Genomic DNA, 13,985 nt, shown 5'->3' on the forward strand with positions numbered 1-13,985 from the left:
GTGCATTGTTATGCCCTCTCTATTTGTCAATTGCCCAACTGTAATTTGTTCACCCAACATGCTATTTATCTTATTGGAGCGACACCACTAGTGAACTGTGGACCCCGGTCCATTCTTTTACATCTGAAATACAACCTACTGCAATCATTGTTCTCTGTTGTTCTTTGCAAACAAACATCATTCTCCACACCATACGTTTAATCCTTTGTTTACAGCAAGCCGGTGAGATTGACAACCTCACTGTTAAGTTGGGGCAAAGTATTTTGATTGTGTTGTGCGGGTTCCACGTTGGCGCCGGAATCTCCGGTGTTGCGCCGCACTACACTCCTTCACCAACAACCTTCACGTGGCCTTCATCTCCTACTGGTTCGATAACCTTGGTTTCTTGCGAGGGAAAACTTGCTGCTGTGCGCATCACACCTTCCTCTTGGGGTTCCCAACGGACGTGTGCATCACGCGCCATCAAGACTTTTTCTGGCGCCGTTGCCGGGGAGATCAAGACACGCTGCAAGGGGAGTCTCTCACACCCAATCTCTTTACTTTGTTTATTGTATTGCCTTATTTTATTTTCTGTCTTGTTTGCTTTCTTTATATCAAAAACACAAAAAAAATTAGTTACTTTTTTTTACTTTACTTAATTCGGTTTTGCTTGATTTATTTTTATTATTGCTAAAATGAGTAATCCTGAAGTTGAAGTTCGTTCGTTTAAGCAACAAGGGGGAGAAAGCTTTAAAGATGCTTGTCATAGAATTAGTGATGCTCATCATAGGTGCACTAAGAAACACTCCACTATTATCCTCCTTAGGAACTTTTATGTTGGAATCTCTAGCTGGAATAGGTATGTTCTTGATACTCTTACGGGGGGTAATTTCCTAGGCACTCCTGCTTTAGAAGCTAGTTGCATTATTGAGAGTCTAGTTGGAATACCACCTGTTAATGAAGCTAAAATTGAAATCTCTCTTGAGGATGTCATGAAAAAGTTGGAGGCAATAGAGAAAAACCTTTCAAGTGTTGAGATTAAATTGGGAATATTACTTGATAATACTGAAAAACTTGATAAATCTCTAGGAGGAATTAATAAAGAATTGCTGTCTTAGAAACTTGTGCTATCCATGATAATCAAACCCATAGGATTGGTGAACTTGAAGAAGCTATGGGAACTTTGGGTTCAACTTTTTCTTCTCTTAAGTTTAAGGAGAAAGCTTATGTGGGTAAGGAGCAAAAGTTCATGTATGTCTCTAAGATGCCTAAGCCAAAGAATCATTATAAGCTTAAAATTGATAAAACCCTTAGTACCACCATGGGAAATTTAGATAATGGAGCATCTAAGATACCTATTGCAACAAGTTGTGTTTTTAAGGAAAATTATGATGTTGATGCTTCTTCTCTTGATGTTACTTGATTTACACTTTCGCGCCTAGGCTGAAAGGCGTTAAAGAAAGCGCTTATGGGAGACAACCCATTATTTTATTTCTGCAATTTTTGTTTTATATTTGAGTCAAGGTGCTTGTTACTACTGTAGCAATACCTTTGTATCTTTACTTTATTGCATTGTTGTGCCAAGTAAAGTCTTTGATAGTAAAGTTGATACTAGATTTGGATTTCTGCTCAGAAACAGATTTTTAGCTGTCACGAATTTGAGTTGATCTCTCTGTAGGAGAATCTAAAAATCTGCAAAAATTCATGAGTAATCCTCAGATATTTACGCAACTTTCATTCAATTTGAGCTTCTTCATCTGAGCATGTTAAGTGCCTCAAAAAAATTCGTCTTTACGGACTGTTTTGTTTTGACAGATTCTGCCTTTTATTTCACATTGCCTCTTTTACTGTGTTTGAGTGGATTTCTTTGCTCCATTAAATTTCAGTAGCCTTGGGTAATGTCCAGAAGTGTTGGGAATGATTGTGTCCTCGCTAAACATGTGAATTTTTTATTATGCACTAACTCTCTAATGAGATTGTTTTGAGTTTGGTGTGAAGGAAGTTTTCAAGGATCAAGAGAGGAGGATGATATAATATGATCAAGAAGAGTGAAAAGTCTAAGCTTGGGGATGCCCCCGTGGTTCATCCCTGCATATTTCAAGAACACTCAAGCATCTATGCTTGGGGATGCCCAAGGCATCCCCTTCTTCATCAACAACTTATCAGGTCACTTCTAGTGAAACTATATTTTTATTCCGTCACATCTTATGTGCTTTATTTGGAGCGTCTGTGTGTTTTTATTTTTGTTTGTGTTTGAATAAATTTGGATCTTAGCATTCCTTGTGTGGGAGAAAGACACGCTCCGCTTTTTCATATTGAACACTGGTGTTCTTAGTTTTACTTTTAATGTTCACGGCTAAAGTTGAAAGCCGCTTCATTGCTATTTGGCTGGAAACAGAAAATGCTTCATGTGGTAATTGGTATATTGTCTTGAATAATTTGATACTTGGCAATTGTTTTGAGCTCTCAAGTAGATCATGTTTAAGCTCTTGCATCATGTAGTTTAAACCTATTAGTGGAGAACTACCGTAGAGCTTGTTGAAATTTGGTTTGCATGATTGGTCTCTCTAAAGTCTAGATATTTTCTGGTAAAAGTGTTTGAACAAGAAGGAAGACAGTGTAGAGTCTTATAATGCTTGCAATATGTTCTTATGTAAGTTTTACTGTACCGGTTCATACTTGTGTTTGCTTCAAACAACCTTGCTAGCCAAAGCCTTGTACTGAGAGGGAATGCTTCTCGTGCATCCAAAACCTTGAGCCAAAACTTATGCCATTTGTGTCCACCATAACTACCTATCATGTGGTATTTTTCTGCCATTCCAAGTAAATTTCTTGCGTGCTACCTTTAAAAATTTCATTCCTTGTCTTTGCAATATATAGCTCATGGGAAAGTAGCCTAAAAAACTATTGTGGTAATGAATATGTCGCTTATGTATCTTATTTCTTATAAGTTGCTTGTTGAGCGGTAACCATGTTATCTGGGGACGCCATCAACCTGTCACACCTTTGTTGAATATCATGTGAGTTGCTATGCATGTTCGTCTTGTCCGAAGTAAGGGAGATTTGCCATGAGTTAAATGGTTTGAGTATGCATATTGTTAGAGAAGAACATTGGGCCGCCAACCAAAGCCATGCATCATGGTGGAAGTTTCATCTTGGACATTAATCCTCAAATCTCTTATGAGAATATTATCTGTTGTTGAATGCTTTAAGCATTAAAGAGGAGTCCATTATCTGTTTTCTATGTTGTCCCGGTATGGATGTCCTCAAGTTGAGATCTATCAAAATCGAGAAATCAAATGCGATTTATCTCCTTGGACCTTTGTACAAGTGGCATAGAGGTACCCCTTTGTGACACTTGGTTGAAACATATGTAATGCAATGATAATCCATGGAAATCCGAGCTAATTAGGACAAGGAGCAGGCACTATTAGTATTCGATGCATGAGGCTTGCAACTTATAGGAGGTTTTATGCATAACACATATGAATTATTACTACCGTTGACAAAATTGTTTCCATGTTTTCAAAATAAAAAGCTCTAGCACATGAGTAATCCCTGCTTCCCTCTGCGAAGGGCCTTTCTTTTACTTTATGTTGAGTCGGTTTACCTACTTCTTTCTATCTTAGAAGCAAACACTTGTGTCAACTGTGTGCATTGATTCTTACATACTTGCTTATTTGCACTCATCATATTACTTTGTGTTGACAATTATCCATGAGATATACATGTTGAAAGTTGAAAGCAACTGCTGAAACTTAAATCTTCCTTTGTGTTGCTTCAAAACCTTCTATTAAGAATCTATTGCTTTATGAGTTAACTCTTATGCAAGACTTGTTGATGCTTGTCTTGAAAGTACTATTCATGAAAAGTCTTTGCTATATGATTCAGTTGTTTAGTCATTATCTATTTGTTAAGAAACTATAGACCATTGCTTTGAATCACTTCATTCATCTCATATGCTTTACAATAGTATTGATCAAGATTATGATAGTAGCATGTCACTTCAGAAATTATCCTTGTTATCGTTTACCTACTCGAGGGCGAGTAGGAACTAAGCTTGGGGATGCTTGATACGTCTCAAACATATCGATAATTTCTTATGTTCCATGCTAGTTTTATGAAAATACTCACATGTTTTATATACACTTTATATCATTTTGATGCATTTTCCGGCACTAACCTATTAACAAGATGCCGAAGCGTCGGTTCTCGTTTTCTCGCTGTTTTTGGTTTCGGAAATCCTACACGGAAATATTCTCGGAATTGGACGAAACAAAAGCCCACGGTCTTATTTTCCACGGAGCCTTCCAGAACACCGAAGAGGAGACGGAGAGGGGCCACGAGGCGGCCACACCATAGGGGGGCGCGGCCCCACCCCTGGCCACGCCGCCATATGGGGTGGGCCCCTCGAGCGTCCCCCGACTCTACCCCTTCGCCTATATAATCCTTCCGTCGCGAAAACCCTAGTACCGAGAGCCACGATACGAGAAAAGTTACTGAGACGCCGCCGCCGTCAACCCCATCTCTGGGGGTTCGAAGATCGCCTCCGGCACCTCGCTGGAGAGGGGAATCATCACCGGAGGGCTCTACATCACCATGCCCGCCTCCGGACCGATGCGTGAGTAGTTCATCCTTGGACTATGGGTCCATAGCAGTAGCTAGATGGTTGTCTTCTCCTCTTGTGCTATCATGTTTAGATCTTGTGAGCTGCCTATCATGATCAAGATCATCTATTTGTAATGCTACATGTTTTGTTTGTTGGGATCCGATGAATATGGAATACTATGTCAAGTTGATTATCGATCTATCATATATGTGTTGTTTATGATCTTGCATACTCTCCGTTGCTAGTAGAGGCTCTGGCCAAGTTGATACTTGTAACTCCAAGAGGGAGTATTTATGCTAGATAGTGGGTTCATGCCTCCATTGAATGCGGGACGATGACAGAAAGTTCTAAGGTTGTGGATGTCGTTGTTGCCACTAGGGATAAAACATCAATGCTTTGTCTAAGGATATTTGTATTGTTTACATTACGCACGGTACTTAATGCAATTGTCTGTTGTTTGCAACTTAATACTTGGAAGGGGTGCGGATGCTAACCCGAAGGTGGACTTTTTAGGCATAGATGCATGCTTGGATAGCGGTCTATGTTCTTTGTCGTAATGCCCTAAGTAAATCTCATAGTAGTCATCATGATATGTATGTGCATTGTTATGCCCTCTCTATTTGTCAATTGCCCAACCGTAATTTGTTCACCCAACATGCTATTTATCTTATTGGAGAGACACCACTAGTGAACTGTGGACCCCGGTCCATTCTTTTACATCTGAAATACAACCTACTGCAATCATTGTTCTCTGTTGTTCTTTGCAAACAAACATCATTCTCCACACCACACGTTTAATCCTTTGTTTACAGCAAGCCGGTGAGATTGACAACCTCACTGTTAAGTTGGGGAAAAGTATTTTGATTGTGTTGTGCAGGTTCCACGTTGGCGCCGGAATCCCGGTGTTGCGCCGCACTACACTCCTTCACCAACAACCTTCACGTGGCCTTCATCTCCTACTGGTTCGATAACCTTGGTTTCTTACTGAGGGAAAACTTGCTGCTGTGCGCATCACACCTTCCTCTTGGGGTTCCCAACGGACGTGTGCATCACGCGCCATCAAGACTTTTTCTGGCGCCGTTGCCGGGGAGATCAAGACACGCTGCAAGGGGAGTCTCTCACACCTAATCTATTTAGTTTGTTTATTTTCTTGCTTTATTTTATTTTCTATCTTGTTTGCTTTCTTTATATCAAAAACACAAAAAAATTAGTTACTTGTTTTACTTTACTTAATTCGGTTTTGCTTGATTTATTTTTATTATTGCTAAAATGAGTAATCCTGAAGTTGAAGTTTGTTCGTTTAAGCAACAAGGGGGAGAAAGCTTTAAAGATGCTTGGCATATGTAGATCCAACGAGTGACGCTCTTCGCAGACGGGTCGACGGGAGCCAGTAGGCCCAACATCTGCTATCGATGTACATATGTCCTAAAACAAAGGAAAAAGTCCATTGCTAACCCTAACACTAACCCTAACCCTAACCCTAACCCTAGGGGTAGATTTGCGGGGTCCCGCCCTAGGGGTAGATTTGCGGGGTCCCTGCCCTAGGGTTTCCCTAGATACAAACCACCGGAGCGTCGGAATCGGTGAAAACTCCTGCTACGGCTCATCCGGGGCCTATTTTATTCCAAACCTATGGTTTCCATGTGCATATGTCCTAAACAAAACAAAGCAAATAAAAAAATCCATTGGTAAACCCTCGCACGGAGAACGCTATAGGGGTAGATCTGCAGGGTCCCCGCCCTAGGGTTTCCCAAGATACAGATCACCGGAGCGTCGGAATCGCTGGAAAACTTCCATTTGCCCCTAACATATGTGTACAAGTGTGATGTAAGGTTTGTCTAACCTTGCATGTACCCGACGTTGATGATTTCCGCATACATGGGCTAGCACTTGGTAAAATCAAGGATCTGTATGTGGAAACTCCTGCTACGGCTCATCAAGGGCCTATTTTATTCCAAACCTATGGTTTCCATGTGCATATGTCCTAAACAAAGAAAAGAAAATAAAAAATTCATTGGTAAACCCTCGCACGGAGAAAGCTATAGGGGTAGATCTGCAGGGTCCCCGCCCTAGGGGTTTTCAAGATACAGATCACCGGAGCGTCAGAATCGCTGGAAAACTTCGATTTGTCCCTAACATATTTGTACAAGTGTGATGTAAGGTTTGTCTAACCTTGCATGTACCTGGCGTTGATGATTTCCGCATACATGGGCTAGCACTTGGTAAAATCCAAGATCTGTATGTGGAAACTCCTGCTACGGCTCATCCGGGGCCTATTTTATTCCAAACCTATGGTTTCCATGTGCATATGTCCTAAACAAAGCAAAGCAAATAAAAAAAATCCATTGGTAAACCCTCGCACGGAGAAAGCTATAGGGGTAGATCTGCATGGTCCCCGCCCTAGGGTTTCCTAAGATACAGATCACCGGAGCGTCAGAATCGCTGGAAAACTTCCATTTGTCCCTAACATATTTGTACAAGTGTGATGTAAAGTTTGTCTAACCTTGCATGTACCCGGCGTTGATGATTTCCACATACATGGGCTAGCACTTGGGAAAATCCAGGATCTGTATGTGGAAACTCCTGCTACGGCTCATCCGGAGCATATTTTATTCCAAACCTATGGTTTCCATGTGCATATGTCCTAAACAAAGCAAAGCAAATAAAAAAATCCATTGGTAAACCCTCGCACGGAGAAAGCTATAGGGATAGATCTGCAGGGTCCCCACCCTAGGGTTTCCCAAGATACAGATCACCGGAGCATCGGAATCGCTGGAAAACTTCCATTTGTCCCTAACATATGTGTACAAGTGTGATGTAAGTTTTGTCTAACCTTGCATGTACCCGGCGTTGATGATTTCCGCATACATGGGCTAACACTTGGTAAAATCCAGGATCTGTATTTGGAAACTCCTGCTACGGCTCATCCGGGGCCTATTTTATTCCAAACCTATGGTTTCCATGTGCATATGTTCTTAACAAACCAAAGCAAATGAAAAAATCCATTGGTAAACCCTCGCACGGAGAAAGCTATAGGGGTAGATCTACAGGATCCCCGCCCTAGTGTTTCCCAAGATACAGATCACCGGAGCGTCGGAATCGCTGGAAAACTTGCATTTGTCCCTAACATATGTGTACAAGTGTGATGTAAGGTTTTTCTAACCTTGTATGTACCTAGCGTTGATGATTTACGCGTACATGGGCTAGCACTTGGTAAAATCCAGGATCTGTATGTCCCGCCGAATCCGCTGGGAACTGACCGGATTTGAACTGGGGCCACACTTTCCTTCGCTCAATAAATGGAGGGAAAAATGTTGTTAGGTCTAGGACGCGTCATTTTATGTGTTAAATGTTTTCCGTTTGGCGCGTTGGCGGACGGGTGCACGCGCGCGCCCGCTGCACCCTCCGCGTAGCCAGAGCCAGGGCAGCCCAGGCACCACCACGTGCCCGTGTACGCCGACGGCTGCACCCTCGGCGTAGCCAGCGCCAGGGCCGCCCAGGCAGCACCACGTGGCAGCGTACACCGACGGCTACACCCTCGGCGTAGCTATAACGGTCGTCACCTTGTCGTCGCCCGTTAGCGTGCTACGCCGAGGGCTAGTACGCCGACGGTTGTCTCCGGCCGTCGGTCCTCTCCGTCTACGCCGACGGTGGCGCTACGCCGAGGGCCACGTGGGCTGTGTCGAGGCCCACCTTCCCCGAGGGGCTACGCCGAGGGCCCCCGTCGGCGTAGCGTATGCCGAGGGCGGGAGGCCGTCGGCATCTCGCCAGATTCCTGTAGTGCGTGCTATGTTTTGTGGTTGTATTTTTAGCTAAGCAACGGCCTTTCCATGGACCAGAGGTGCAAAGTAAATAAAAATCTGGAGAACTTGTTTCCCAAAAGATTGATCTTAAAAGCAGGCTAGGCACTCTATTTATATTCAATCCTCCCCCTCATGCAGGATCTCAAACTTGAAACCTCTTGGCCTTGATGTTATAAGATTACTGCACTAGCCAATTAAACCAAAAGTTCGATCTGAGGGAAGGAGGCTATGGATTATATTTATATTCAACAGTTGTTTCAAATATCTGCCTAATTTTTTAACATGAAAAGAAGTAATACTAGCATGATTTAATCATTGTCATCTCCACATCTAAGCAATTAACCATGCTTTCCTAGCTAGTTGAACTTGAATTTTTTCCCCGAAGGTAATTATGCTCTTATTTCGACATGGAGCAGACGCTTTAATTATGCGGAGTACATAATTTTTACAGGGAAGAAAAATTATTGCCCTAGGTTTTGTGGCTGTAGTACTTTTCGCTAAGCAACGGCCTTTCGATCAACCGGAGGTACAAAGTAAAAAAAATATCGCTTGTCCTCGTCTCCTATATCCCTGATGTAGCATGCAATAAAATCTCAGCATCAGTTCCCATTGATCTGCTTGTTTATACCCTAGCAGCTAGTAGTTGCGCTGACACCGACGTCGATAGGTCGATCGCTAGCATAGCAGCACACATTGTCGCGGCCGGGACAGCGATAGCCTACTACGTATGCCGATACTGACCGTACCGGTGGTTAAACGGCCAATCACGCGCAACCTCTTCGTAATTCCTTGCAATCGCGGCTCAACACGTAGCTAGCGGATCGAGCAAGAGGCGCATGGTTGAGCGAGAAGGGCGGCGTGGTAAAAATATTTACCACGCACCTGTGGTTTCCACCGCGCGCGCGGGGGTGAATCTGATCTAGAGGGCGTCTGAAAACTGGCTACTCCGACGTACGGGCGGGCGGGGTAAAAAGCTTGGTGCGAAAGCGCGGTCAATTCCTGGATCAGCTCGGGAGAGATAAGATAAGGATGTATCGATGGAAGCTGCTAAGCTAGGTAGCGGGGTAATTACGCGTCGAGATCGCTCGACACGATCGGGCGATCTGTCGTTTAGCAGCGGGGCCCCGCCCACACGTCGCCGTCGCCCAAATTATCCAATTCCGGGAAGCCCAGAGCTCGACAGGGCCGAAAGCCATGCCGCGCGCGTTCCCGCCGACGTATCGATCGCCCGCTCCGCCTTCCCCTTTCGCTCTCGTCCTCTCCTTCAGCGCACTGGAAAACGCAGCGTAGCTAGCTCCTTCCCGGCGAAGCTCTTCGGGCGGCGTATCGCCGTGATAGCAAGCACATGCCACCGCGCGCGCCCATGCCTTTCTCAACGATCGGTGTTACTATCTTCTTTCTCTCTAGTTGGGGGTGCGAGCGCGACGGCTGTCCGTGGAGCTTTGCCGGCGTTTGTCGCCCGTACCGCGCGTGAGCGGAACAGCTGGGCGATCGATCAGGCTCTCCGTCGGAAGAGGAAACATGTCTGATTTTTACCGGGGACACGACGAGCGATCGATCGACCGGGTGGGCCGCTCGTTCGGATTCTGTTGCGATCGGGGCGAACCATATCGTGTCTCTCACACAATATTTTTTGTGGCTGCAACCCACAGTGGCATGCATGACATGACCGTACCGAGGTAATTGGTCTACCTTTGAATTCTCCGGTGTAGCTAGCTAATTCTCTGGCTGATATTAGCCACGAAAAATGGCACATTGTTGTGCCTGCAATTTTCATATCGTAATGTTATGCGCGAAGCTGAGGTAGAGAGATAAACATGGTTGGTGTTGATTACGATTAAGGATTGGACATGTCACTATCATATTAGAATTTGCTAGGCATTTTATACACATTAAAAAAACATTGTATTTCCAAGGGATAAACACCATTAATTATCACCTCTCCAATATGGATGCCACTCTTTGCTTTGATGTCAGTCGTCATCCTTCATCCCGTGAAGGTTAGGAAATTTAGGGTGAAGAGGACCGGGTAGAAGCCTAGTTGGTTAAGGTAGGGGTGGCTCACCCAATAACCAAAGTTCAAAACCCGTTGAGCGAATTTCTGGAATTTGCACCGAAAAGGAATCTTTTTCTATAATGCCACCAAGGACTAGTCTTGGTTGGTCTCATTTTTTTTGAAAGTTAGGGTGAAGGGTTTTTTTTTCCAAAGGAATGAAGGCCAGCTCAAGCCTCCGCCTTAGATAATTTTTTTTCCGAAAAGGGTGGTAATTAAGACTCTAGCCTTTGCATCGGTCAATGCACCATCTCTAGCCATGCACCACACCAATCTTTGTTGCTAATTACTTATGCTTAAACAATATGAAATAAAAATGAAGGTATACAAACATGAATCACATGATACAACTAATGCATAAAATATAATATTACTATATGTCGACAACGGTTTAACATATCATATTTAAATGTCTCTAAGTGATTGCATCTAGAGAAGATAGTTTTTTTGTGCATCCTCATACTGCAGTAAGGTTCACATCAGGATCCCCTTACGGCTATACGTCAAGTCCCGTGAACCAATAGAAATGTGGAGGATTAGAAGATGATGCTAGGTGGCAAATACGCCGGGACACTCTGGACGACCCATGTTGTTGGCAAGATAGGAAGTAGAGGGTGACGGAGAGGTGACTCATAACTTATAGGTGTTGGTCATCTATAATGAATAGCGAGGCATATTGATAAACCCTCGGTCTTTGTGGGTCCTTTTTTCGAAATGAAAAGAAAGTTTATAGTTAAACCCTTGGGCCTTGTGGGTTATTAGTCAATTGAATAAATTCTGGATAAATTTTATTTGAAATATAATACCAAGTAGAACAATAAGCTTATGACTCTTATTTATAAATAGATTTCAATATACATATATGAAGGTTGATGGGTAATTTCCTTTCACACATGTACTACTAGCTGTAGTAATTAATCCTAGTTTACAAATTACAAATCTTTAGTGCAAATACAAAAAAGATGATGAGATATATCTACCGAGTTAACTACACAATGTACATGCATGTGGATCAAGCATATATAAGTTCATGCATGCATGCAACTACCATGTACTATGCCCTATTTAGTATTTACTTACATGCCTACATGTTAAGGCTAAATGCGAAGTAGTCCCCTCCAAAAATTAACTTTGAATGAGGACTTAAACTGCATATACTTACTACATGCGCTACAATCTATACTCATAGGCATAATTCTGACTACTTTTTGTGTACCTCATAGCTAGGTATGGCTAGCAAGTTCGTACAAGTACGTGAATGCCCGGTGGTGCAATGCGGCCATATATATGCATGCAATGGTGATGTGCATGCTTGCTACTCAGTGCTCACTGAATGCGACTACCACTAACTGCAACAACAACTATTGGCTGGCTAGCAATGTACGACTTGTGAAAGTTATGCATGCGTGCATGCGCATCTGTGGACTGGTGTCGGTGTCGATTGTTCAGGGATTCCAGTTCACGCCGGATATTTGAACGGGATGATTCTGAAAACCAGAGGCGGCGGCGGCGCTGGCTTCTGGCGGCAGGGAGGTGCCGAGGATGACATGCTGTTGGTGGTAGGCCCCGTCTTGCACGGCAAGAGGGCTCATGAATGCAGACATGGTGTTTACCGCATTGCCGCCACCGCCGCCGTTGTCCATGTCGGCCGTTGAGGACAGCGACATACTGCCGACGTTTCTGCTCCTGCTAAACCCAGGAAAATTCCTTGCCTGCGGAAGGATCCCCACCGTGGACGCGTCGAGCCAGTTGAACGGGGTCGAAGACGACGGAGCGAGGAGCTGCTTGGTGGTACCCGGGCTCGCCCTCGCCGCCGCGGCGAGGTGGCTCAGCGAGGCCGCGCCCGCAGAGAGGCCGCCGCCGTCATCTGCGGTGAGCAGTCCGTCAAGGAAGTTATTCTCCTCGTGGCTACTGTGATGATGGAGCAGTGAGCCGTAGTTGCTGCCTGCGCCGGCCATGCCCGCCGTGGCATACGGCGTGTACGCGGTGACGGCGTCCTCCACGGAGTCTTCGCACTCCATGCTCCTCTGCAGATGATCCACGGCCGCGGCCTTGTTGATCTTCTTGTATATGCGGCATAGCACCCAGTCGTCCAGCTGATGAGAAACTAATTAACTTGATCAACCACACGCACGCAACCTATCTATATGCATGCATAAGTATAGATTAGATGGATCATTATTACGATAGAGATGATGCAAGCACCGGCCGGTGTCAAGTGCAATTAAAAGGATTGGTAACTGCTAGCTAGACTATATGTGCGATCGACACGTACCCTGAGAGAGGCGGTCCTGCTCCCGCCGGTTACGGGCGGCGGCCGGTTGGCGGTGGCGGTGGAGCTAGAGCCGTCGGTGAGGCGGTACTCGTGCATGATCCAGTTGGTCTTGAGACCCTTGGGCGGCTTCCCGCGGTAGAAGACGAGCGCCTTCTTGACGCCGACCTTCTCCCGGGCGGTCCCCGACGCGAGGATGGGCTTGTCCGTGCCGGTGGCCTTCCAGTACCCCGACGTGGCCGCCCTGTTGGGCCTCGCGCCGTTGGGGTACTTGCGGTCGCGCGGGCTGAAGAAGTACCACTCCTGCTCGCCGAACGTCGCCTTCTCTGTGATGCATCGATGCCGATCGAGCACATGAAGAAGAATCGCACAAGTACAGTTGAGGATCAGATAGATATAACATCAACATGTCTTGTAAAATAATTTAACAATACTTTTCGGCTGCATAGTGAGCCATGTACTATAGAAAGTGTGATGGGTCGAATATTTTTTATTGCGAATGGAAATTGCGGCGCTTAAGCAGCATCTTGCTCGCACTTACCGGGGAGCTCCCATGGGTCGAACTTGTAGAGGTCGACCTCGGCGATGATGGTGACTGGGAGGGGCACCTTGGCGGCCTTCTTCTTGAGGTAGTGGACGACCAGCTCCTCGTCCGTGGGGTGGAACCGGAACCCCGGAGGGAGCTCCGGCGCCGAGCCCCTTTGCGGCGGCGGTGGTTGCTGATGCCGTTGCGGCGCGGAGCCGGACGACGAATCCGGGCTCCCCATGGACCTCAGCACGATACCAACAAGCACACCAGATCTTACCAAAGTATATATATGCAGACACACAGCAGCAGCACAGCACACCCCTGTGGCTGTGGTACCTACCTCAACTGCCAAAGCTTCTAGCTAGGGTGAAGGGATTTGTTACGGCGACGGTTAGGAGGAGGAGAAGAGGCAGGAGGCAGGCGAGTGATCTGCGGTGGAAATTCAGGTGGTTTGGGAGAGCAGGGGAGGGAGGCGCAGGCCATGGACAGTGTGGGAGGTGCGGAAGGCATTGGCCCGAGAAATACGGCTCCGTTGTACCGAACCCGGCGCCGCGGGCCCGTAGCCGCTGGACACGTACGCCGGCCGCCGCTCGTACCGCGTGTCAGATCGCCACCGGCCGGCGCGAGCTCGCGCGACCACGGCCACCCGTTCCGCGCCATCCTTCGAGGGCCGCCGTGCGCGCGCAGGGAGCACCGGACCGGACCGGCCGGCTCAAGGCTCGGCCGAGCCCAGTACGGCA

At 45.8% G+C, this 13,985-nt stretch overlaps 1 protein-coding gene across 1 annotated transcript; it reads right to left on the minus strand.

Annotated features, from left to right (window-relative positions):
- Positions 1-11,889: 11,889 nt before the first annotated feature.
- LOC124676222 (NAC transcription factor NAM-B2-like) lies at positions 11,890-13,486 on the minus strand. Its single transcript, XM_047212294.1, has 3 exons — positions 13,258-13,486; positions 12,720-13,042; positions 11,890-12,540 (listed from the first exon to the last, which is right to left on the minus strand). The coding sequence occupies exons 1-3, from the start codon at positions 13,481-13,483 to the stop codon at positions 11,890-11,892; spliced, it is 1,200 nt and encodes a 399-aa protein (XP_047068250.1). The 5' UTR covers positions 13,484-13,486.
- Positions 13,487-13,985: the final 499 nt, after the last annotated feature.

Source organism: Lolium rigidum, chromosome 7 (assembly GCF_022539505.1).
Source record: "Lolium rigidum isolate FL_2022 chromosome 7, APGP_CSIRO_Lrig_0.1, whole genome shotgun sequence".
Lineage (NCBI taxonomy): Eukaryota > Viridiplantae > Streptophyta > Magnoliopsida > Poales > Poaceae > Lolium > Lolium rigidum.